The sequence below is a fragment of the Melozone crissalis genome, unplaced genomic scaffold (genome assembly GCF_028551555.1).
Source record: "Melozone crissalis strain CALT ecotype California unplaced genomic scaffold, PUWL_Pcris_2 ptg000005l_1, whole genome shotgun sequence".
In the NCBI taxonomy this organism is placed as follows: domain Eukaryota; kingdom Metazoa; phylum Chordata; class Aves; order Passeriformes; family Passerellidae; genus Melozone; species Melozone crissalis.
The window spans coordinates 57714711-57740429 of record NW_026535783.1 but is presented as its reverse complement, the minus strand read 5'-3'; the positions used below and the strand labels follow the sequence as shown (position 1 = coordinate 57740429).

The 25719-nt window shown below is 39.7% G+C and overlaps 1 protein-coding gene across 2 annotated transcripts in view; it reads left to right on the top strand.

The window, feature by feature from the left end:
* Positions 1 to 696: 696 nt before the first annotated feature.
* The window catches only part of MAP3K1 (mitogen-activated protein kinase kinase kinase 1), a 58239-nt gene continuing 33216 nt past the window's right edge, over positions 697 to 25719 (top strand). Inside the window, exon 1 of one of the 2 annotated variants that reach the window (XM_054286899.1) lies at positions 697 to 799. Coding sequence is in view for 1 of the 2 variants with exons in the window: in XM_054286907.1 (XP_054142882.1) it covers positions 1462 to 1937 (476 nt within the window). In the remaining variant the exon portion in view is untranslated. Of the gene's footprint in view, positions 800 to 1440; positions 1938 to 25719 lie in introns of those variants that run through there. The other variant, XM_054286907.1, reaches the window with a different exon arrangement.

Here is a 25719-nt window from a genome sequence, read left to right as displayed (position 1 = left end):
CTATTGATATTATTCTGCAAGAATATAGAGCACAAAGAGTGTCCTCAGGCTTTTGTCTAGAGGGAAAAACTTCTTCCTATCTCCTCATCACATCCTCCAGCAAAGACCCTATGTTTAGGTCAGCCTCTGATGATATATGAAAGGCAAGAAAGAATCTGCTTTCTGTTAGAAGGTAATTCTCACTCAACTGGTACTTCAGATGAAATCACTGATCCCAGCACATTGACTATACTAATAATCATTGTTGTGACGCTTAGTTAATGTTACACCTGGATGTTACACCAAATTCTGAGAAATAAGCCTGAAATATTCAGCTTAAGTGCTTTGAATTGTGTGACTTCTAAAGTCACACAATAAAAACCACACCATTTTGAAAACAACCTTGTATGCACAGCAATATTCGGTTTTCGTTTTCTCATCTCAGATCAAAAAGCAAAACCACCCCAATGCGGTCGAGCGAAAATCCCGACAAGTAGAAAATTTACTTGAACCTCCCAAGGTTCGGTCATGTGATGTCTCCTGCCTTTCTTCTGTCTCGCAGTCTCTCAGGAAACAGCCGCAGCGGTAGGTGTGCGTGGCAGGGTATAGCCCATCTGCATGTGCATTCCTGCGCACACATGGAGGCGGGCGCGCTCCGGGACATTAACGCTTCTCCGTCGTTTGCAGACACGGAGAAGGAGGACCTGAGCATGGGGGCAGCGGCGCCGGCCCACTGAGGGCAGCCCGGCGAAGGACGCGCGGAGGCTGCGAGCGAGGATGTGCATTTAATTTCCTACTGACTCCAGAGAGGGACGACCAGGTGAGCAGGGGCACACCGGAGAGGCGATTCCTCGGCCGCACGCAGCGAGGCACCGCGGGCGCTCCGCTCCTCCCGGCCGCTCGCCGGCTGCCAGGGCAATGCTGGGGACGGGAGAGGCTCACATTAAGGGGGTGCGAGCGGGAGCGCTCCGAGATCCGGGAAAGGCTCCTCCGCGCCCCGCACGGGGGAGCCCGGCCCGCCCGCCCGGCCGGCCGTGCCGGCCGTACCCGCCCCTGGGCCACCGGAGCCCCCGCAGCTCTTCCACACGTGGGGAGGGCCGCGTGGGGGCGGGGCCGCGCTTGGCGCCTCCACCGGCTCCCGGGCTCGGCCTGGCCGCACGCACGGACGGACCCCGTCCGGCTCCAGTCCCGGCCGCAGTCCCGGCCCCCGCCCCGGCCCCGGCCTCGGCCCCGCGGAGCAGCAGCGGCGGCGGCGGCGGCAGGCGCGGCTCCCGCCCCACCCCGACACCTGCGCGGGGGCGGGCGGGGCGCGGCTCCGCGGCACCTACGGGCGCGGCCCCGCCCCCGGCGCCCGCCGCCGCCAATCCGCGCCCGCCGTCCGCCCCCGCCCTACGCCGTTTGCGCAGGCGGCGCTGTTTGCGCAGCGCGCTGTCCGCCGGCGGCCCCCGGTGCTCGGGAGCCCGATGTGACCCAACAGAGAAAATGGCGGCGGCGGCGGGGGATCGCGCCTCGTCATCGGGATTATCCTCGGGCGGCGGCGCGGAGGCGGCCGCCGCCGCCGCCTGCGGGAGCCTGAAAGGCGGCGTGGTGGCGGGGAGCGTCGCCGGGAGCGGCGGGGGGCTCTTGCGGGAGGCGGGCGGCGGCAGCCGAGAACAGCGCTCTGACTGGAGACGGAAGCAGCTGCGCAAAGTGCGGAGCGTGGAGCTGGACCGACTGCCGGAGGCGCCCCTCTTCCTCGCCGCCGCCCCAGCCGCCTCCTCCTCTTCCTCCTCCTCCTCGCCGGAGCCCCCCGAGACGCTGCTGCTCCACTACCTGCCCGGGCCGCCGCGCTCCAGCCCCGCCAGCCCGGCTGCCTCCCCCAGCCGCTGCGCCGAACTCCTGGAGCCGCTGCCGGCGGGGAGCCCGGCGGGGACGGACCCCGCCGCGGAGCGGAGGATGGAGCCATCCCCCGCCGCGAGGTGAGGGGCGCCTACGGCTGGAGGGGCGGGCAAGGGTCAGTCCCGGCGGGCGCTGCGTGACAGCAGCGGCATCGGGGCTGTTCCCGCGGACGGGGCTCCGGGCGGGCTCCGCCGCCCCGTTCCCCCCTGGCCGCGGGCCGGTAGCGGATGCGGGGGCGGCGGAGCAGCCGCGGAGCGCAGCGCTGGGGCGCGCCTTCCCGCGGGGCACCTGGTCCGGGGCTGAGGGAGGGGCACGGCCGGGCCGGGCCGGGCTGCCCCGCCGGCCTCAGCTGTCAGCGGTGCGGGGCTGCGCGGGAGCCGAGCCGAGCCGCGGGGGGCGGCCCGTCTGGCTGCGGGGTGCGTTTGTGCTTGACTTCGGCCGGAGTCCCGAAAGGCTTTGAAGTGTGAGCTCGGGGCGGTGGCGGGGCCGGGGCCGGATGTGTCAGCAGCCATTGGGGCGCGGGGCGAGCGAGCGCGGAGCTGCCCGCGGGGCCGCGGCCGGGGCCGGGCTGCGGGCGGCGGCTGGGCGCCTGCTCTGCGGGCTCCCCGGGCGCTGCCCGAGCACTTTGCTGCAAAACTGAGTAATCGACTTTATTATGTCTCTATTTTCCCCTTCCCCCCTCCCCTCGACTTCTCCGAAGTCAGATTCTAGTTTGCAGCTTCGCGATAATGCAGAACTGATTTCTTTTAGTAAGAAGAGGAAAGACTTTGAAGCATAAATATTCTCGCTGTTTTTCTAGGAGAAAGTAAGGTCGTGGCTTAGTCCAGGTGAAAAATTGCAGTGGTTGTGTTCAGTGCCCTGGTGTTTGCAGCCTATATTTGCCTTCTATATGTATTAATTGATAAGTCCACTTTCTTGTGATCTGCCACTATTTTGCCTGTTTAACTTGTATGCAGCTATTCATGTTGAAACGAACTTATGCCCGCAGTGAAGCAGTTTAAGTACTTTAGAACACATTTCAGCTTTAACGTGTACTCGCTGGGTCTTACTGGTGTACGTGTGTGTAGACACTGCAGTACGACCCGGTAATTTTGATGTGAAGATGACAATTTCACCTGTATCTCTTGTAAGGTTTTATCTGGTGTGTACTCTGTAGTTTAAGAACTTAATATTAACATCCAGGGACCTATTTTAATGATGCCTTATAGTTTGCCTCATCATTTAAACCTCATAAAAATATAATTCCTGTTTGGAGGTATGGCTTGTGTGTTCTTTTAGTTGTGTCTTCTGTCAGTCAAACCTCAGGAGTATTTTTTTGAAGGTTGAATTACCACAGGAGTACTGTAATAAGAACAGTTTTCTAGACCAATGTCCTGTTTATATGTATTCTCAGCAATTCAGATGGATTTTGGCCTGTTCCTAGGGCAGTGGAAAATACTTGTTGTGGTGTGGTTGTGCAGATAAGAAATGGCTCTGTACTTACAGAAGGATTAGCAGGAAATAGTAAATGTTTTGGGGAACGGTAATGATGTACACATTTTAGTGAGTGCCTTGTCTTTTTATAAACTCTTAGCACCATCCTTGTTTTTATAAAGTCATGATATTGTAATGTACTGCATATTGTAATGCATTAATAATGTATCAAGTTTCATGGCTTTCAAGAAAAAAAAAAAGAATATCAGAATATGTTTGAAGAGGCTGAGTCTCATGGTGATAGCAAGTGGGAGTCAGACTCAACGTTGGAGGTGCAGGAAGGTCAATGTATGTCGCATCAGTGGTGAAACGCTGCGTCCATCCTGGCTGGTTAGTCCCACAGCAGCAATGACAAAGCAGCTGTGGAAAATTTTTCCTTTTCACATGGGCAATTTTGATTACTTTTAGGTACCTGCATTTTGCCAAGTCAGTGTGTTGAGAGTGTATACACGTTAAAATACTTGTAAGCGCTTTGTGCTATTTTACTAGGAATGTTAACAAATCCTAGAAAACACTGAATGCCAAAAGCTTTTCTCTTAAGTATTTCAGTGAGTCTGCTTTGAGTTTATTATAAGGGCAGTTGAAAATACATGACAATTTTAACAATGATTGTCCTTCAGAAATACCCATAAATGCTCATTTATGGGTAGAGTATCTCAGTAATTCTGTGTGCTGTATTACCAATAAACAGATATTAGACCAAGTAGTACTTTATCAAGCTGCTTAAAAAATTCAAAACATCTATCTGTCCTCATTTTAATATTGACTTTTTTCAGCTGGAGGAGAGAGCCTAATTTATATGTGAGTAACATATAAATATTATATATTTATATATTAAATGTGTATTACTCACATATAAATATGTGAGTAATGCACATTAAATTTGCCTGGGCAGCTGTTGCCCTGATATTTATTAAGACGCAAACTTAAAGGCATAATTTAAAGAATGTTTTATCGGGCAGGCTTTGAATGCAGTTAGTTGTACTTTCCTATAAGGATCTACTATGAGTTAGAAGATATGCTTGCTCCAAAGTCCCCCTATCAGTCTCTTTGGTATTACAGTTAATTCCTTTTAAATAGATTCTCTGTTTCTGTTTATGCTGGAAGAACTTCTTGAGTCTCAAAATGAACCTGAGAAGGGAAACTGACTGCTGTTGAATTATAGATGTAAATATTACCTTTTTCCTTCAAGCTCCCAAGCATTCTGCATGTCAGGCAGTAGAGTGAATATTTTCACTAAAAGCAGTGAAGGGTCTAAGCTGTCTTATATCACTGCAAGAGAAGAAGGGAGCTGTTTTCGTAGGAATTGCAGCTTCAACATGATAAAGCACTTCAAATCTTTTATCCCATATATGTTGTTTACTGTTGGTATATTGTTTTTGTTCATAACAAGAGCCAAATAGTGAATTCATTGATAACTGTAGTATGATTTCTTGTCGCATAAGGGAAATCCATGGAGATAAAATGCACTTCCTTCTCTTTGAGCTTAACAATATGCTTTTAAAACATCCAGACCTTAAAGTGATGTTTGTATCTGAAATTGGTGTAGATGCCTTATTACTTCCTCAAGTACAGCATTAGTTTATATTGCTGCAATCATGTTTTTATAAAAATGAAAGGAAATAAATGGTGCAGTTCATCTGTGTGCTATAACCACATGCTCTGTGACTTCCATGAAAATTAGGTGTTTGAAAAGGCGTGTGCTAGATACGCTAGTCAGCTGCAAGACTCCCCTTGTAGATGTTTATAGTGTATTTTTCTGCAGTTGCCGTTTGACGCATGCTAGAGGCACCAAAGTCACACTGTAAAACTGAAGTTTTGTCTGTATGTACAAGTGTGCTAGTAAAAGCTCATCAGTTTCAGCCATGTTTATCAATTTGTAGCACCTTTGACTTTCAAAGGAGGACATGAATGCTTCTAACAGCGCACTGGGAGTTGTAGTGAGAACAGGAGAGCATCTACAGTGATCGCACAGCATGGCCAAGGATTTGTCATTGAAATGCAAACTTTTTCTGTTCTTCTCAGAATGTAGCTAAGGTAAAAAAAAAGAAATATCTTATTATTGATCTTGGCTATTCCCAGATAAGGTAAAATATAATTATGTATTTTATCCAAGTCTCTAATTCTTGATGTTTGTAACCATCTATGTAAATAAGCTACCAAATTTTCTGCTTCCAGTTTGAGCGGATACTGTGGGGAGAGAAGATTGCCTTTCTACCTCTTCTGTGCTCTGTGGCTTGGGAGTACTTTTGGAAGAGGGTCACCCTCTCCCATGTCTGATTTTTATCACTCTTAGTTATTGCAAGTGGTAGAGTTCTGCTTAAATGGTCTGATCGGGTATGGCAGTTTCTTTGTTCCTGTGCAAAGTAAATAGATTGTAACTAACTAATCTGGAGCTTTCTGTCTCATTGGATTTAGTGATACTAAAGGTTCAGTCTCTACTGTCACTCAGTGGAGTCTAAGTCTGCTCAGTGCAATACCTGTGTGTAGACGTGTGCAGTTGTATCTTACCCAAAGGCTGAACATGTAGAGCACAAGATTTGAATACCAGTTTTTCCTTCTGTATGATGGATTTGAACTTCACAAGACCTTTTAGTGTACTAGCGCTTTCAAAAGTAATGGTGCAGCTGTGCAGAGATTTATGCTGCTGCAGGGAGGCATGAGGCAGGAGTAGAAACAGGCATCTGGGGGTGTAATGACTATGGGAATACTTCTGTTGGCTTTCACTGGCTTCCAGTGTTGGTGAAACTTAGCTTAAGCTTGTTTAAAATACAAATTATACGTTGCCATGTAGCTGTTTTTTAAACAAACTTGTAAAGCTAGTTTTCAGCAGAAGTGGTGATAAGAGGATGGATCTGGTTTGAGTTCTGAGTTTCTGAGGCTAATCTGAGTGTTCTCAGAGGATTCTCTGCAGAGACCCGAGGGTCATCTTAATTTACTTTTTATCTGCTGTGCGCTCACTTAAAGCTCTAGAATTACAGTTCATTCTTTTTCTTAAGGCAGAGTGGCCAAAAGCCTTTTAAAGGGCTTCATTACTTGTCTCTGTATGACTAGGAGAACGTGGTTAAGTGGAGAGCTGCTTTCTGTTGCTACCCTCCCTTTTTATCTTTACCCGAAGGCTGAGTGTATTGCCTGCAGGGTTGCTTCCGCTTTCCAGTCTCACGCTGCACAAGTAGAACTGGAGTGTTCTGGTTGGTGCTGAAGTGTCTTGACTATTTTTTTCCTGTATGTTTGGAGTTTTGAGGGGGTTTTGGTTTGGTTTGTTGCTGGTGGGGGGAGGGGTTGTGGGTTTTTTTGGTTGGTTTCTTTTTTTTTGGTCTGTTTCTTGGACTGTAGGATTTGGGGGTTTTGTTTTTGTTGAGTTTTGGGGGTTTGTTTGCTTTATTTTGTTGCAGTTTGTTTGTTGGTGTGCTTTTAGAAGATCAGTTTTGTTGACTTTTGGCTGTAAAATGTCCTGAAAACACAGCAGCTCTATTTACTTGCTATCTAAGAGCAACTTGAAATTGGAAATTATTTACGTTCTGTCTGGAAATGGATGAAATAGTTTTTAAATTGTCATAATAAAAGGTGATAGAGGCATCAGTCCCTCTCTTTTTTGGCTTGTTAATGTCCAGTTTTTGGGTTTTTTTTTTTTAGTAGTGTTCAGCATGTGATGATTAAATAATTTAAGATGTTTGCAGAAAGTGGGGTTTTTTCTTTAAACTTAAAATGTCATGGAGTATTCCTATTTGTGAGATTAAACTCTAATTCAGGACCATCTACCTTTGTTTCACAGTGTCTCCATATATTTCATTGTGTCCATGAAGTGTAAACTATTCAAATCATTTGTGGAAATACAGCATAATACTGTCTGCTCTCATTTCTCTTGTCCTAGTATTCAAATTAGTAATGAAATGACTGCTAATGTGATTATTATGCTGGACAACTTCAGTTCTTTCCTAGTATTTCCCACCCTGCTCTTGGTACTGCAGCTCCTTGTCCAGGGTCACTATGGAAGGTGGAAATAGAGTGCTGAGAAGTGGGTTGCATTTGCTTCACCTCACTGACATCTGGCCACATCTGACATCTTGTTTTCTGAGCTCTCCCCCATCCTCTTCTTGAGCCTCCAGTCATCTTGCTTTTGAGCAAACTGAAATGAGTTCTTACTCAGCTCTCAGCAGTGACGGTCAGGTACTTTTGGGAGCAGGCAGTTCACCCTCAAGGGTGTCCATATATGTGTTTCATTTCAGTAGTTATTTCTCTGAAATACCATCTTGAAGCCTGATGATTTTTGAATATATAACCATCATGTTTCTGTCTCCAGGACTTTTCCTTTTGGATGCTGAAAGAGCTTGAGCTAAATATGTAAAATGCTGAAGGGGAAAAAAACCCCTAACCCTAATTTGTCATAACAAACTGAGAAACAGTTAAGGTTTTTTTTTAATACAAAGTGTTTATATTACCTCCCATTCCATTGCAATAAAATGTCTGCACAATATAATTTTAGTAATTCTTAGTATTCTTTAAAATGGAGGCTTCTAAGGTCAGTGGATGATATTTTGCCTTCAGATAATATGTAGGTGCTCTGCCTTTGGAGATGTATACAGAAATGTAAGTGTCTGTCAAAAGTGTGGTGAAGCTTGCAGCTCACATACAGTTTATTGAGCTTGTCAGATTATGACACTCTAGCAGGCTGCTGTTTGTTTACCACCATGGCTGAGACAGTATTGCTATTGCTTCGAATTATGACTGTACTTTTAATTTCTGGTTGCTGAATATATAGTTTGAAAATTCTTGTGTAGTCAGTGACAGTTTTTCTGCTTATCTTTTTTTTTTGTTTATTTTTTGGTTTCTTCTTTCATGGGTTTAGATGGTGGAGTTGCAAGGTCTGATATTAATAGTCTTTTAAATCTTTTTTCTCTGATTGAGGGTTTTAACTTTAGCATTGCATCTATAGTTAGTGTCTTAAATCTTTCCATAAGTAAAGATCTGAGATGTTTGTTATTTCACTAAAGGAAATGCCTCTACAGAACTGTAGGCTACAGGATTACAGATTTCTTGGCTTTATGTAAGAAATAATTGCAGTTTTGGTTAGCATGGAAGCTTACTGAGACAGTGTTAATGTATTCTTAAAAACTTGGGATAACTTAACTTTCATATTAAGGACCTGTTTTGCCTATTATTTTGTTAGATTATTCATATAAATAAAACACAGGAAGTGGCTTCTGTAGTTGAGTAAAGTTCTTTCACAGTTCATACTTGAAATGGAATAGTGAAGAGTTAGTTTTTAATTGTGTGGAGCTGGATGAAGTTATTCTTAAAACTGTACTAATATACATAAGTTCATTTTTAAAAAGATATTTCAGTAATTCCTCTATATTGATCCACAAAATGGCTTCTCCTGTAAAGATAGAATTACCATTGATTTTTGGGGTTTTTAACTGTAAGTTCTTCATTGATTTGTAATGAACAGCTTATTACAGTAGGTCTTCTGATCTCTGCAGGCAAATCGAATGTCCCAGCCTGTAGAAAGTGCAAGGGCTTTGGGGTTTTTATTAGGTTTTCCACGGTGTGGAAACTATTTCTAAAATGCCCACTAAATGCAGCCGAGTTTTTCAGTATCTGCCTGCCGGGGGTGGGTCCTGGTTTCTGGCAGGGTCACAGTAACCAGGATCACTTGCTTTCTCTTTGAACCTCCAAGGTTAGGGCTTGGACTGGTGGCCTCGTACGTTCTGCTCCACACAGCTTTGTTTACACACTTCCTCAAACATCTTCCTAAAATTAACTAAAAGTTAGAGTTTGTTCCCTGGAGAAGAATTTACTGAGTTGCAACTGCATGTTTCTTACCCTTCCCAGAGGCTCTTGGGAGGAAGGGCAGGAGTACATGGAAGAGAGATCTTAAGGGCATGCAGATTGTTCTGCGTTTGCTTTAAGCCAGTAGTACAAGAAGAGGGAGAAGAAGCTTCCCGCTTCACTCCCCTCCAGCTTGTGGACAAGAAGGTATAAAATGAGACACCTGAAGCCAGGCAGAGTTTTGGCAGGGAGCAATGTAGGTGGCCTTCAATGTTGTCCTTTTAGAAATGCCTTATGCCAAACCAATATGGAAAAGTTGGATCTGCTTGGTGTCTCTCACTGTGAAGATTACCATGCAAACTGAGTGCCCTTTTTTGTGGTGAGTGGGCACAATAAAATAATAAATATTTGCGATTAAGCTAAGATGTCTTCCATCTTTTCAAAGTTATAAGGTGTTTTTATGTAAGTATGTAATTCAGCATTGTAAACTAGCATATACTGATACACTGGTGAAGCGGAGTGAGGAAAGGTGTGGGCTGGCAAAGTGTTCGACCTGGGAGATTTGTGCCTGCTCATTGCCTTTGGCTTATGCTGCATGCCAGCATCCTCTGTTCAATGTGGTTACTGTTGTCACTCATTTCTGCTATGTTGCTGGTAGCAAAGGATTCAATCCTGAAAGAGAATGCTTTTTTGTTGTATAGATACTTCAAAGCCCAATGGGTCCAAGTTGACTCTCTTAGAAATGGAAAATATAGGAAAAGGGCTTAGAAAGTACAGAGTATAATATAAAACAATGCCAAGTGTTCCCTGTACCTGAGAAATGCTCATTATTTTAGCCAAAAAGAATTTCTGAGTCTGAGGGGCTTTTTTATTCCACAAATGGAAAGAAGTCAGGATTTGCAGACTCCTAGACTGTCCTGCAAATCCTGTCTCTTTTCTACAGTAGAAGATGGACTTCCCTTTCTGAAGAAAAAAATATTGTTGGAAAGGTTTGATCTGAACATTGCCCTCTGACATGTCCTTGAAAAAGGCCTTGATGACATCTCATTCAAATGTTTACTGTCTGTTGCAAATAAAACAGTGACAGTAAGTTTCCTTGGCTATTGCTCTTTGGGATACAGTTTACTAATAATGTCACAAACCTTTGTGAAAAGTGGCAGTTCTCAGAAAAATAGTGTCTTTAACCAAGCTTGGTATGGTGGTAAACTATTGAAGCTATGAACTATGGTAAACTATAGTAGTAAACTAATGAAACTGCTTACTGTTCATTTTTCTAAACTCACTTGTTAACCCACAAGTTATACTTGATCTTGAAATTCTTATTTATATTGAAAACTCTGAAGTATAGATTAGCTCTTTTATGAAAAGTTAAGCATATGTATGGTAAGCAGAACAGTGCTACTGTATTGTAAGATTTGTCTTTTCAGTGTGTGGTTAAGTTCCAGCACGTTCAGGTACAACAGTAAACCATCTTGTCCTGGTAAATGTGCTGAAGTATTTAATTCTCCCTGGTGTCTCAGCAGTAAATTAGTATGCTCTACTGTTAGCTTGTTCTGACCTGCTCTGAGTTGCATGTTTGTGGCAGAGTTTTACAGTTCTGCTGCTGCTAGCGATGATGCGCAGCAAAGCCAGGTGGAAAAGGAGAATTGCTGTGACACTTTGAAATCAGCTACATATGAACTGCATTCCTTTATTTTAAATTGACTGCAAATGAGAATAGAGGTCCAGTGCCAGGGCAAGCCACTTAAAGACCCTGGGAATCAAGACTGCAGGGGAGAGCACAGCCAGAACTTTTAGATTTTTGGCTTCCTTTCAGCCTACCGGGTAGACTGTTGAGGAACTAGCAAGGGGAACTAGTAGGAAATCTGCCAGTTGCTGTCATGTAGACAGAGTTCCAAAGGAGCTTCATCAAAATAGGTCTTTCACTTTTTCTAATTTGACAAATAATTTTTTTAAAGTATTTCTTCCCAGGAAGCAGCTTAGCTGTATGCATTAGTATTTCAACTGAATTTAACATACTTGCATGTGCATAAGTAGTTGAGACTTAAATAGCTAGGACTTAGACAAAAACTCAGATTTTAATCTTGTGAATGAGCCTCTAGGAAAAACCTTAAACAGTGGAGGAACCTTATAAGGCTTTATTGGTATTCTTTGTGTGCAACTGTTCACTTCATGTGTGTCTACCATATTTGTAATATTGGTACCTTAGCCTGAAATAAAGCAGTTTATTACTAAGTCTGTGACTAACTAGTGTGGGCTTTGTTCAAAACATAAATTCCTCTTCAGAGGAAAATCAGTGCCTGAATTTACCATTATGCCCATCTTGGAGTTACATGGGACTCTGTCAGTGTTCTGAGTGAGCTTTCTCTGCTTATCAGCTCTCTGTAGCAGCTGGCTGCAGGATGAAGCTACCGTCTCTGTTGTACTCGCAGTGGCTGGGTGAGTTCTCTGCACCTTGTGGCACGCAGCTAGGTAAAACTTTTCTAGGACGTGTAAAGTTAGCGAGCTGGATTGCCTCTGATGCTTCAGGCACTCGGTACCTCTGTAGAACTTTGGGGGGAAAAAGAAGGATGGAACATCTGGTTATGTAGTATGTGCTACAAACTGCAAGACCTCCTGGCTGTAACAGAACCTCTACACAGAAGTGTGTTAGCACGCTTAAGTTGCTTTTGCCTAGGCTATGCTGATAGTTTTTGGTGCATACTTACTTATGAAATATCTAAAACTCATGGGTTTGTCATGATTAAAACCTGGATTGAAAGGATACAATTGTGCAGGTGGTCAAATTAAGATAGTGACTGTCTCTTTAATGTGCCTAGGACCTGTAGCTATGAATAGTTAGACTTAAGATTTTGAAAAAAATACTCAGTTTGTTTCATCCAGCTTATTGGGAAATAATTCAGGTCTGTTCCATTAATGTTTGTGAGGGGATAGACTACAGAAGAACTTTACCTTCTCTGGTTAACATTGTCACAAAAGCTATAAGTTTTTCTGATCATAGAGCCAAAAGTGCTAAAGCTCTGATTTGCACAAATAGTAAGCAGGCAAACTGGATTAGAACAAAGCCAAAACCAGATGCAGGACTGATTTATACTACAGCAGTATTTTCAGAAATGTGACATGTCATCTGTGCAAAAGAGCTCAACTGGTTATACTACTTAGGACCAACAGTGTTGTGTCTCCCCTCTGTGGGGAGAACACAGCTTGTGTTATGAGAGCTGATGCCTTAGGAAGGCTCTTTTTTTCATATTGTCAGTTAATCTCTGGTTGAGAAGACACTATTGCCTCCAGATCTCAAAATATTTGTGCATCAGACATGGTGACAAATACATTTCTGATTTGGTGGAGGTACAGAATATGGACTTTGTGCTATTAATATTTTTAAACTACTGAATTTTGCTTGAAACCATGAATAATTATGCAAAGTTTTTTGGTAGTTATTATCGGGCATGGTTTTGGCTTTTTTTTTTTTTTTTTTTTTTTGTCAGTCTGTCCAATCTTTCCTTATGTTTCTTTATAACCACTTTGGGGGAGGAAAAAATACTCTTGTTCTTTTTCTCCCCTTAAGTGCATTTTAGAGAACCAGCATTTCACTTTATCTCCTGAAGGCCCAATGTATGCCTCATTTCATTTCTGAATCTCATTGTGAAAAGACCTGCATTTTGATACTTAAAAGGAAATAGGAAATGAGACAATATGGGTCTAGCACTGTTACTCCCTTTCCATGTTCAAATAAATGGCATGTTTTTATAACTGGGAGGGGATGAAGCTGGCTCTCACAAGGGAAGTGGTTAGTTCTTACCATGGTGACTTTTGATAAGGGTTTGTTGGGCTACTGTATACCTATTTGCACTTGCTAAAATAATCTATAATGACAGGATTTAAAATTCTTAACCCTTTCTGTGTAACTGCATTGGTCTTTCAGTTGTTGTGAGTGGGCAGCCAAGGAGTAAGAATTGAGAACCCTGCTCTTCCATATTCATACAGCAGCTTGTTTATAATTTTGTGTAGGTGCATGACTGGCTAGCTAATGCTTAACCCAGACATACTAAGCAAGTATGGGAAGTCTGTCTTCTGAAAGTTGTGACCTTCCCTGTGGAGGCTGTTCGGAGTGATCCAAGTTGGTGTTACGCATCTGAGCGTTCCTGGGGCTGACTATGCAAATGCCTTCTGGTTTTCCAGGACAGGATTACGTGACCGTGTGTCTTCACTGGTTCTGGGCTGCAGTCAGCCTTGTTCAAAACATTTCAAAGGTGTGTTTTCTTTCTGATGTCTGCATGGGCTTGGGGCTCTGTCACCCTTTGCTTGTCTCAGGTTGCCTGACATTTTAATGTAGCAATTAATTCAATGGGTGACATGAGTCTTCAGCTTCTAGTTCACAGTCAGGTCACTCCAGTACCTAGTAAAAGATTAACTTGTTGAGAAAAGTATTTCCACAAACAGTCCATTAGTCAGTCACAAGGTCACAACTCGTTTCACATGCAGGCTTTCCCCCAGCTGTAGTTACACCAGTGTGTCCTGAAAACTAGTTTTAATTTCTAGACTTTTTTATATTATTGTGGTTTCATAATGATTTGAAAAGCACTTGCACGCCTCCTTAAAGAAGTGAGAACTGGGAAAGCCAGTTACTGTCCCATATTTGAGATGCTGCTGCTGACATACAAGTTTTCATGGTAAGAAATAAAACTAGTGTGACATCTTTAGTAACCACAAATATCTGGCTGACCTTTGAATATTTTAAATTCAAATTTAATTAGTTACCTACATGTTATAGAAAATGCTTTTTTCTCTTTTTCTTAGGCATTTGTCTTGTAAAGGTCTTTCAGAATAGTATTCTTTTGGCTGTAAAATGAGCATATTGCAAATGTGTTTCAGTGGTGGTGGTTAAACTTTTAAGATGTCTGATCATGTGCTGATTTTTTGTGAGTCCTTTTAAACTCTGAATATGTGAATATGCCATTAAACTGGAGCACTTTATAGTTGTAAGAGGTATAGCCATCATTCCTCCACTTTTTTTTCCTTTAAAGGAAAAAAACCCTTACATGGTGTAGAAAAGTAAATAAAATTAAATGAGATTATGAAATTAGAATAATCAGACAAATTCTAGGATAGAATTATTACTGTGTCACATTGTTTCAACTGAAGCTGAAAGTCCTTTTAGAGAAGTCGTAGCACAATGGGGTAATCACAAGTGGAACTCTTAACTCATAAAGCTGCCACGATGCTCAGACTTCTTGGTATTCTGTTTTAATTTGTTGCTGCTTTACCATTTCATGTGCTGACTCAGGGCTGATGAGTTTCTTGGTAGCACCTCAGGGAATTCAGGTTTAGTTGTTGTTACTGATTTCCTTTGAGTGAAAGGTACTTCCTCTACAACAAATGGCATAATTTACCCTTTCTTAAGTTGGTTCAGTGACATCTTGGGCTTTTATTTCCCATGTTTTTATGATTTCCTAGTCCTAGTTTGTGTTTCCTATGTTTAAATATGTTGCTTGAAAAAACAACATTGTGGCTTAAGCTATACTGATTTTTTTTGTATGGATTCTGATATTAATTCCTCCAACAGATTATGGAAATATGGACAACACAAGACTGAGATTTCACTTATGATTGTGCAAAAAACACCCATGAAACTTGAAGGAAAACTTTATTAAGGCAGATGAGACAATCTCATCTTTCCAAATAAGACTTAATTTTCTTAAATATAATTAGCTCTCATTTTTCTTTCACTTAATTTTGAGTAAAATCAGTTATGGCTGCTGGCAAATGCATGAAGTCACTTTAAAATCTGTAGATTGGTCAAATGAGTCTAATACAAAGAGTGAGGAATTTGCTTCAGAAGGAATTAAATAATAAAGTGCAAGGATAAATACTCTTTTGAACTGTGCAATTTAGATTTTTACTTTCTGAAGATACTTTAACATAATTGTGGATATAAAGAATTACAGAAATCAGTTCTGGATGAGTTTGGCTTCATCAAATCAAAAATGGATTAAATGAGCTGGGCCTCACTTGTGCCTTAAGTACTTGCTGGTACTTGAAAAAGGCTCAGAAAAAATACCAAAACTTCAAACTAGCAAATTCCTCTTGGTTGGTTGGTTTGTTTGTTTGTTTGTTTGGTTTTTATATCCAGTTGGATTCTCATTCATTGCAGTCCCATTTTTACTGTGAACTTGCTTCCAAAATAACTGTCATATCCCTTATTCAGTGATTTGGTTTTGGTTTGGTTTGTTGGTTTTTTTTTGTTTTTTTTTTAATACTGGAGTTTTAAAACATGTTATTGTCTTGTATTGCTGTTTTCTAGGTTGATAGAACTTTTGTCTAATTGTTCACACAGAAAAGAAACCTCATTTTAGTTACTCAATTTTTTAAAAAATAATTTTTAATTTTTAGTTACATTTTTAATAGTTTTGAATTTCTCATGTTGGTATTTGATTTATATGTTCTCTGGAAAGAAATGCCTCTTCTGTTCTTTTTTCTTTATTCTGCCATCTTTAACTAGAATTGCTTATGCTGAAGGGTAAAGGTTGGTTTTGAATACAGCTGAAATACAGATTCACTTACTTAAATGTGAAGCCTAAATTTGGAAACAGCTTTGGAACCTTGTTTCTTATAAGGAACCTTCGTTTTTATAAAATGAAACTGCTCCTTGGATATGAAACTGCTGCTTTGATATGAATTGGAAAGCTATTTCAATCTGGAGGAAGGGAAGGGTACAATACAGGAAAATAGGCACTAGTAGTCTTACACCTTTTTCAGAAATGTAGTGTCCTTTTTGTTTAAAGCTGACAGAGGGAACAAAGCACCAGAAGAGTGCATTTGTCAGCCAGTTTCTCCAAGTGATGTGGTTTATTCTGACTTGTTAAGGAATGAGTACACATTATTAAATGTTATTTACATAATTACTTTGAAGTTGGAAGTAGTTAAGAATCTTCCAAGACTAATGCAGAAAATTTCCTTTTCTCAAAATACATATCTTGCTTGAGGTGCTTTTGGTTAAAAGTCTGTGATGAGAACTGGCTTGTATCCACCAATTTGAGCCAATAAATTTTGGTGTTTTGCTTTTTTCTTTTTTTTTTTTTAATGGACCAGGATTTGTTGGTGCATGAAGAACTTGAGATGGTTTTTAAACAGAAATAGAAAATTCAGTCAATGTTAGTTTAACCTTCCCTGAGAACCCTGAAATAAAATGAAGTGGAAAAGCTCTGGAAACCAGATTAAAACACCCTTGAAAGCACAGAATTCACTTACTGCCTTTCTAATTTTAGAGCATTGTGGTGTTCAAATCTATACAAGATTTCATGAGAAACAAGTAATAAATTGAAGTAAAAACTCTCTGATATGCATTAGTTTCAGAAATTCCTGTTAAAACTACAATGCAGAAAGAATATCTCAGTGAAGTTGTGAGTGAAGAGTATCACTGTGAAGTTACTAGGCTTGGAACTTTTAGGTTAGTTCTGAAGTGAAATGACAACACTTGCAAACCATCAATCTGCTGGACCTTTTGTAAGACAAGATTGTTTCTCAGACAGCCTTGAAACTTCTAGTCTGTGTTGGTAAAGATTTGTGTCTGCCAGCGGGATGTGGAAAGGAAAAGAGTCAGGACTTGGCTTTGCTGAAACACTCTGGACCTCTTCAGCATTATCATTTATGGCCTCTTCTTCTGTGTTTGCCTTTGTGGGTTTTTCAGGTGTTTTTCTTTTTTTTTTTCCTTCACTGCACTTAGCAGTAGGGACAAAAGGAGAGACAAAATATTTCTGTAGTTAGGTTCTGTACTAGATTTTGGGACGTGAGCTTATGATTCTGGCTTTGTTACCTGAAAGCTCAGACACTCGTGCTATGCTCATTTTAATAAAGTTGTTCTTGTAGGTGCAAAATTGTATAGATAAGGTTTGAACGTAAGATTTAAAATTAAGTGCATATTCTTTCCTAATTACACCTATGTTTCAGTTTAATACTTAAGTAAATTTATTGAATGCTCTTTAATAGTGTCTTATTACCAAGGAGATCCTGGGAAGTACAATTAAATCCCACCATTAATACCAGAATAGCTCTAATATATCTTGTTCTTATGACAACTTAACATTGTTTCACACTAGAAATTGTGCTTTAAATGATCAAATGAAGCAATGAGGGGGTATACATTAGAATATTAGAATTTACTTTAAATTGTAATAAATAATTGGTGATTATATGGAATGAGAAAATAATTCAGACAAAGATAACATTTTCTTCTTCCCCCCACTGCCTCACCCCCCAGACACTAGTGACCCTTGTGCATTTGTGTTTGAAATTAGATATAGACATTTTCGCTTATTTTTCTCATACATGTGTATGTTGCTGCACTTCATAAGGGACAAAAATTATCAATATGTTGATTGAATAAAATTACGTTAAAAAGTTCAGATAAGTTGCTTCCCACATTGATCTTGATTTTTTTGACAGCACTTCCATTCATGGGCTAGATTTCATGATCTTTTTTCTTCTTAGTAAGAACATTGCTTTTAAATTAATGCAGTTACATAAATGCAAACCTCTCTGCTTATTGGGTCCTGGACTGAGAAGAGAATATGATATGCTGTGCTATGGATGAAGGATATCATCAGATATGGATAAGTAGCTTACTGTCTAATGCACCATGAAACGTGAAATAAGTTGTAAATCGAGCATCCAGCTGCTGGTTACATAGTAACATCTCCTAAATTAGACCATGTTTTCTCTACTATATTACTTTCAACTAAATGTGAATGTGAATGACACAAGTTTTCTTTTGCTGTAAAGATAATAACTGTATAGGATCAATATTTGCATTTTGTGAACTGGAAAACAACTTTCCCTAAAAAAAAGGCAGATCTAAGGAGTCTTTTTCTCTTAGATGAATCTTCAAAATTACTGGTATAAAAGTTTTCTGAGATGATTTACAGGTAACAAGTACCTTGCAGTATTTATAGCTTACCTCATGCAGCTGAAACTTTAGGGATGGTGAGTTTGCTTTCGACTTGATGCAAAGTTAAGAGGTAACACAAAGAACAGTCCCAGTGAGTATGTTCTGCAGTACAAGAAAACAAAGTCCTCATCTCCAGCAGAACGCTTCCTGTTGTGTTCTTAACAGCTCTGTTATAGTAAATTGTTTATTACTTAAACAAGCCATCTAAGGAGAAGCTTAACTATGACATCGGATTGTAAAATTCAGTTCTGTGCTGATCATACCTTTCAAGTTTATTTAATTATGATGTACTTCAAGTCAACTGGCATACTCTGCTTTTTGGAACAATTCAGTGCAAAAGTCATGTAACACGAAGTCATACACACACATTTCCCTCTTCTAGTTTTTGAAACAAACTGCTGTAGTTTTACTTTGTCTGGCCATTTTAGTTTTTTTAATGTAATAAACAAATTGCTTTGTAAAACATGCTCAGATATTTTAACAGTGCTTGAAATTAACTTCTGTTTTTCAGATATCTGCCTGTCAATAGCTGTTTTTCATAGAATTTTTTGCAGGCTGCAATGCAAGAAGAGAGAAGGGGTTTTTCTTAGTCAGATAAGAGAAACCGAAAGCATGCAGCTGACTTCGGCAAAATGCTTTTTTGTTCTCTTGCTTTGCAAGAGAAGGAACCCTTATGAAGCTTTCTTAAACTTTAATTAGTAATTTTCTTTGTCCTAATGCTGTCTCTGTTGTGACAAATACCACTCTAATGTGTTTTAGAGATTCTGAGAATGCATCTTTCTTGATCAGTGTCTGGTCGTGTTCTTGCTAGACTTTGGGAAGAGACTACCTTTTTATTGTAGATTGCCTGCCTCAAAAATCTGAGGTGGTTTTTTTGGTTTTGTTTATCTTAAATTCTGCTGCCAGCTTCCCTTCATAGCTGAGGTTTCATTTCCAGTGAGATAATAAAGCACTAGCACCATCTGAGTACAGTAATCTGTTCCTGTCTGCTTGTTAAATGCTGAAAAAGTGACAGTTGTTTTGATAGTTTTGTGAAGCAGGAAATTACAGACTTCTTACTCTTTGTCAGAGACTTCAATGCCTACAGCAGGAAGAGCTACTAAGATTGCAAGGAACATGTTCCAGGACACAAAATGTTTCTGTTTTAACTTTACTGTTTGGGAGGAAGCTAACTGGACGTTTGTTTTGGTTTTTTGGTGGGATTTTAATTTGGGTTTTCTTTTGTTTTTTGGTGGTGATGTTAATTGTTTTTGTTTTGTGTTTCTATTGTTTTTATAGTTTTTAGTATTTATAATAATTTTCTGATTTTTTTCTTGTATAATTTAGAAATGATTTTTAAACATACCATGGTGCAAATAGACCTTATTTTTAACATTTTTTTGCTAGTATAGCTGCCTAAGGGAAAACCTTAATAAAGTGGAGCTTGCCTTTCTTCTCCTCTTCTGAGTTGTATATACATGATAACACTGACAGATGTGTGTGTTGAATGTCTGATGGCACAGATAGCTTTCTTGAGAGTTTTAACATACACTGTAGTTCTGCAGTTTCTCCTTTTTCTGTCCCCAAAAGGTCAAGTAGGTCACTCGGGTCTTTCTCTCTGCCAGTTTAATTTGAGTGGGACTTATTCATTGAATAATTCATTGCATAATTCTTAGTGTAGTTTAAAATCAGTAGCATATAATGGCATTTCTGGTTTAACATTTTCTGAACATTGAAACAGTGGAATTGCTTGCATGTTTCTTTTGTAATAATGCTGATAGTGTAGCAAGAAGTCAAAGACATGGAATATCTTCTGCCTAGAGAAGTCAAAGACCTTTTCAAGACAAACTTAGAGCAAAAATAAGGAAAGCAAGGCCTGTACCTGTAGATGAGTGCATTTTCTCAATATCCCAGGATGACACCTGAGCACTCTCCTCCCTTTTGACTTGCCTGCAGGAGCAGTTTTAATGGTTACAACTCTTTTAATACTTGCATGAGGATTTCAGAAGAAGCAGGAAGCTCAAGGCATATGTGTGTCTTTATGGTCATTTCCTTAAGTTACTGTATTCCCCAGCCTACAATCTTTCTGGCTTATAGCGATGGGGGTTTGTTCCCTGACCTACATTTGTACACAGAGGTGGCATATATATTCAAATAAACAATGGGCATTTACCTCTAGCATGTATCTTAACAATTTTCTGTACTGCAGTTATTTTCAGCATAAAGGTTTATTTTTTTACTTTTGTGGTGTGGTGATTAAACACAATCTTTACTTTTTCTCTGAGGTCAGCTCAGCGTCTTTTAAACCTCTTGGGTCATTTCACATGGCATGCCTTCAGTTTCTAGAGTCTACACACTACAGTCTACATGTAAACCAACAGATGAAAGATAAAGCAGATAAATAAATCAGACAAATTCATGTGGGGGTATCCTCTCATTCATCGCTGAAGCCATGTATTGGCTGGTGAAAGTGGGGAGGAATCTAGTGGGAGGAGCTGCTCAGAGTTTGTGGTGTGGTTTTATCACAGCACGCACAGATAGTTGCAGTTTGACAGAGGATGCTGGGCTGGATGGACTTGCAGCTTGGACTGACAAAGATGCTTCTGTGGGGAGATGCTGTGGAGCGACAGACGGTGCAGCTGGGAGCCTTGTGAATGCACAAGGTCTGCAGTTCTCTGTAAGCTCTATTCTTATGCTTAGTCAGACTGACATGTTTCCTTTCTGTCCTGGAAATGTAGCATTTTCTTCCTACAATAAATAAGAAACAAAGGAAGTTGTTACTTTTGGGGTTAACTTCTTGAATAGAAAAAGGAAAAAAAGGTGATATGACTTGCTTTCAGTGTTAAGCTTTGTAATACATTTAGTCTCCTGGCTTAAGGTCATAACTCGTGCTACCTTGCTGAGTTGAGAACAAATTTCAGCCTTTGAGGACTGTTGTTTCTGCTCTGACAGCTTTATTTTAGTAATAAGACTTTCTTCATCCTACAGAACTGTAGTCTTTAGTATGGTAAATCTTATTTCTGCATGTGGGGGATGTTCTGCACTGGAATAAATCTGTCTTACAATGCATGTGTATACTGTAAAAGAAGCTTGCTTGTCAGAAGTGTCATCCTGTTTTGTTTTCCTGGGAAATTGTTGGAGCACCACATGAATTAGGTTGGAGATCAAATCCAGTCCAACAATTTTCCATTTTCTCATCTCTATCTTACAGTTTCAAAATATGTGGTGGTATTTCGGGGTTTGGTTCTGAAGTCAGATCTATATCAGTAGGGATAAATAGAAATGAATAACTTAGGTAGGGAATAGGAGCTCCTTAAACTGACCTTGTGTCTGCAGAGATGGTATATGGGACTGTTTCAACAGGTTACCTACCCAAGTTAGGATAGCTTCTGGCCCCTTCTTCTTTGGATTGGCGTAAATAGCTGTTTTTCAGAGCCTGGGTATTACCTAAAATGTTTCTAGGCTTGTTACCACTCTAGTTCTAATCAGTACTTGATCTAAGAGTACTCTAGCAGCAAATTAAAAATTCTACTTGCATATAAATATTTTAGATACTCCATTTGATTATTATTTTTTAAAAACTTGGTATGATTTTTTAATGCTTTAAATCATCTTAGTCTATAAATCTTAGATGTTTATGTCTGAGGTTGAGGTCCATGACCAAAGTGACAAAGTACACCCAGCATCTTAGTTTTTCTTTGATTGATACAGAGTGGCAGAGAAGGACATAAGAAGAAATGAAATTTGGATATGGTCCTTAAGTAGGTTTGCTTAAGATGAATACTCTGAAAAACCATTTTAACTTTTTTGCTTTTCATTCCTCAAAATTTTGAAAGCTGCTTGGTAAAGAAATAAAAAACTTGTAATTTTTTTCTGTGTTGTCAGCTGGAATAAGCTCTCAGTAACCTCTTAGAACCTCCAATTTACACATGTTCTGTGTGACATTCAGTTTGATAACATCCCAGAGACTCACTTCAGCTTTTTTTTAAAGACTTCATTATAATGCTGAAAATACCTTAATAGCTCTGTCACATTCTGCTTGTAAATAGGAAAGTCTTAGAACTTTGTTGCAGCTTGCTGGAAACTGCTTTATCTGGCAGAAAAATGTAGTACTTCTGATATTTCTGTTTTGTGATCTAGTTCAGTTCTGGCCTGTAGGGTAGATTTTGTGTCGAATTTCCCCTTTATTGTATGAGTACATGATTAAGTTGAAATTTCAGAAGAAAATTGTCAGCTGTACTTCAGTTTTTGAGACAACATTTGGCATTCCTACTTAGTTGATTTTGTGTTTTCAAGTGAGCTAACTAGGGAAAATGTTGCAATTTTTTTGTGCATGACAGATTTTAAAAGATTATTTACACAGGTTTTTTTCTTAGTAGCCTTTCAATATTTCATATTATATTTAATTTTAGGAAAACGAATTTTAAAACTTTACCTGAGAAAGTAGTTATTTTGAAGTGAACTGCATAGAAAACAAAGCTTTCAGTGGCGGCTTCAGTCTGAAATCTTACTGTAGATTTATATGTCAAGTCTAAGAGTGCCCTGCCCTGAGAAGGGGAGCACAGCAGCCTCGTGAGTCTGGATTCACATCAGTGCTGTAATGACATTTTCTCACAAACACCTGGACTGCGTTTAAGTGTGGCCCTTAGCAGTGGCACAGCCTCCAGTCTGTGGTGTGTGTGTTCCATCCAGTGCTGAATTGTGTCACACTGGTTGCAGTGACAGTGTTAGGTGGTAAATTAAAAACCAGGAGATGCTCTAGGAGATGAGGGCTGCAATTGTGCTATATCTCACTAGAGCAGGTAGATGTGTCCATAAACAAGACCACATTTTCTGACCTTTTGTCATTAAAGTGTTAATTGTGAATTAATTCTAAGGAAACTATCTGAAATCCAACTTTGCAGGGGGCAGCATTAAGGCATAGTACATAGGAAGATCCAGGTAATAGGTAAAACATATCTGTGCATTAAAGTAGTACTCATGTTGATATTTCCTTGTAGGGTGGAATATGTATGATATGCTTGCAGCAGCATACAAAGTTCTTTCATCTTGCTTTACAACTTAAAAGAACTATGAAAATACTGTCCTGTAGACAGAGCTTTGTGTGGCAGGCTTTCTGCTTTATATGTTGATTTTTAAAATGCTTTATATGTTGATTTTTAAAATGCTTTATATGGCAACAAAAGAGAATATGAAATATGTTCATGATCCTTCCATAAGTGAGGGATATTTATACCAGGGATTGACAGAGCACATGTGCTTTTCCCATACAGCTTTAACTTGTCCTGAAAGTTATTTTTTTCCCTAACAACCACCACCCCCCCAAATAAAAAACAAACCACAAAGCCCCCAAAATATTCCAAGTACAGTGCATGTGAAACTGAAAATCAAACTTCTGATGCTTTTTTACAAAAACAAAAGCATGCTGGGAAAATTTGAATAAAGCATGTGCTATTCACAATTGAAATTTCTTTTCAACTATTTAAAATAAATTACAGAAATGTTTTCATTTCCACTGCTGCCTGAATCATACTTATCAGTTCCTAATAATGATTGTTGTTAATCAGTTGGTGGAATAAAACCAAAGTATTTGTAATTTGACTTTTCCTTATTTTAGATTGCTTGTTTCAAATGGATGATAGACTGGGCATATTGTTTTTTTAGGGAGACATGGTGAGAACTGTGGAAAAATTGTAGTTGGGATAATGAAATAATTTCAGTTGAGGATGTTTTTGAGAGTTGACTTCTGAGCTAAAGGGATGAAGGGCCAAATATAAATGCAGCCACATCAATTATACTAGTAGTCTCCAAATCTGCACAGTCAGGGAAGAAACCTTTTAAAAAAAAAGGAAAAAAGTTGGAAGTTGACATATGACTTGATTAGTTTCTGTTGTAGAACAGGTACTTCTGAACTACAAACCTGCATATTTCTCCAGGATTAACAGCTTAGTTAACAAAGGTAAAATAAGAAAGGCAGGGTTTCTCTGTGCAAAGGTACAGTTTTTAAATAAACTCTGCAAATAAAGATATTTGAAAACCATGCTGTAAAATTACTTTAGAAGGCTTTCTTAACAAGCCCAAATTTACTTACTTGAAATTTTGATTTCAGTATGACCTTACTTCTTATGTGTAATAGTGAAATGTCATCTTCCAGACAGATGTTTCTTTACACAAGTTTCTCAAACATGTTTCATGAGAAGTTTGAGAAAAATCCTGAAACTTTTTTGTTTGTCTGTTAGGTTAAGGGATGTTTCAACCAATCAAAAGTGTTTGTAATTATTTTAGTTTTGGCGTATTGGAAAAAGTTTTCTTTTATGCATACCTTAATTTTTATTAGTAGAGTTAATGTTATAAAAGCTTTAGTACATTCAGCTTTTCTGGTTTCGCAGAACTACACTGCTTTCATGTCACTGTAAAGTTCAGGTAAGCCTTAGTGTTTCATGAGAGCCTAACCACATATTTTATATCAAAATTTAAAGTTAATTCCTTTGGGTGTGGAGGCAGTAGTGAAGCAACGGAATGTTGTCATTACAATGCAGAATATTTAGACATTGTGAACCTTATGTGGGAACATCCCAGCATTCTTCATATATTCAGAATATTCATTAAAGGATTTTGGTTTTATTATTTTAGTGTTCAAAATGGAAGCTTAATAATAATGTATAAATTTCAGAGAACTGCTCCATCAGTTCAATTAATGTAGATGAGGTAGAGGTCAAACACAGCTGTGGATAGGAGATGATTGTTTGAGGGTTGCATTGATGAGCTTACATGAGTAGTGTAAGCCTGTATACTATTGCAGAACAAGCACAATGTTTGTCTTTTGGGCTATGTGGAAGAGCAGTTTAAAAATCTGAAAATACACTTTTGTGTTAGTGGGGTTTTTTTATTATTTTGAAGCCATGTACTTCGCAGAATGCTGCTATCTCAGCTGAAGCAGTGCTTGAGGGTACTGCACAAGTGGTTACTAACTGCTTCTTGTCTATAAACTTTTGTGGTCCTTTACTATGGATAAATTCCATGGCAATTCAAATTTTTCTTGGTTGCTGGTTCATGGCTTGAAGTCTTTTCTTGCAGTTGTGCTTCAACTTTATTGTTGAAAAGTTTGGATGGGCACAGACTTGCTGCCAGCTACCGGAGAGATGATCTGAGTAGTTGTTGGTTTTAAGTGATTAAATGGTAACTGATATCTTAACTGGTCAATAATGTAAAGAAAATCATAACCTTTTGTCTTGAATGTTGACAGTCAATTTATGATGAAGCAAGAAGTTTAATGTGCAGATAGTTTTAAAGAAAGATCGGTCATCATGCACTGTTTGAAGTACTAATTACTGCATTTATGACGAATGCCAGTATTAAATATTTAGCTCAAATCCCAGGTAAAGCTAAACTTGAATTTTAAGTGCATTATTTTAATTCTGCTTCTTGAGTTCTTTTTTTAAGGGTAAATAGGTGAGAGAAAGAGATTTATAATTGAAAACATGTTTCCTCTGCCTGAAGTATACATATATCTCTATATTCCTGCGCTCCAAATAATTATACATTATTTCCACTGAAAGTAGCTTTGGTCCTTGTCATAGAAACAGTGCAGTAGTTTTCTCAATGAGAAAGTAAATGAGCTCTTTTGTAATCCTACTTTTTTTGTAGCTTCAGCAATGTGAGGCTTCTCCGTCAAAGATTATTTCTTCTTA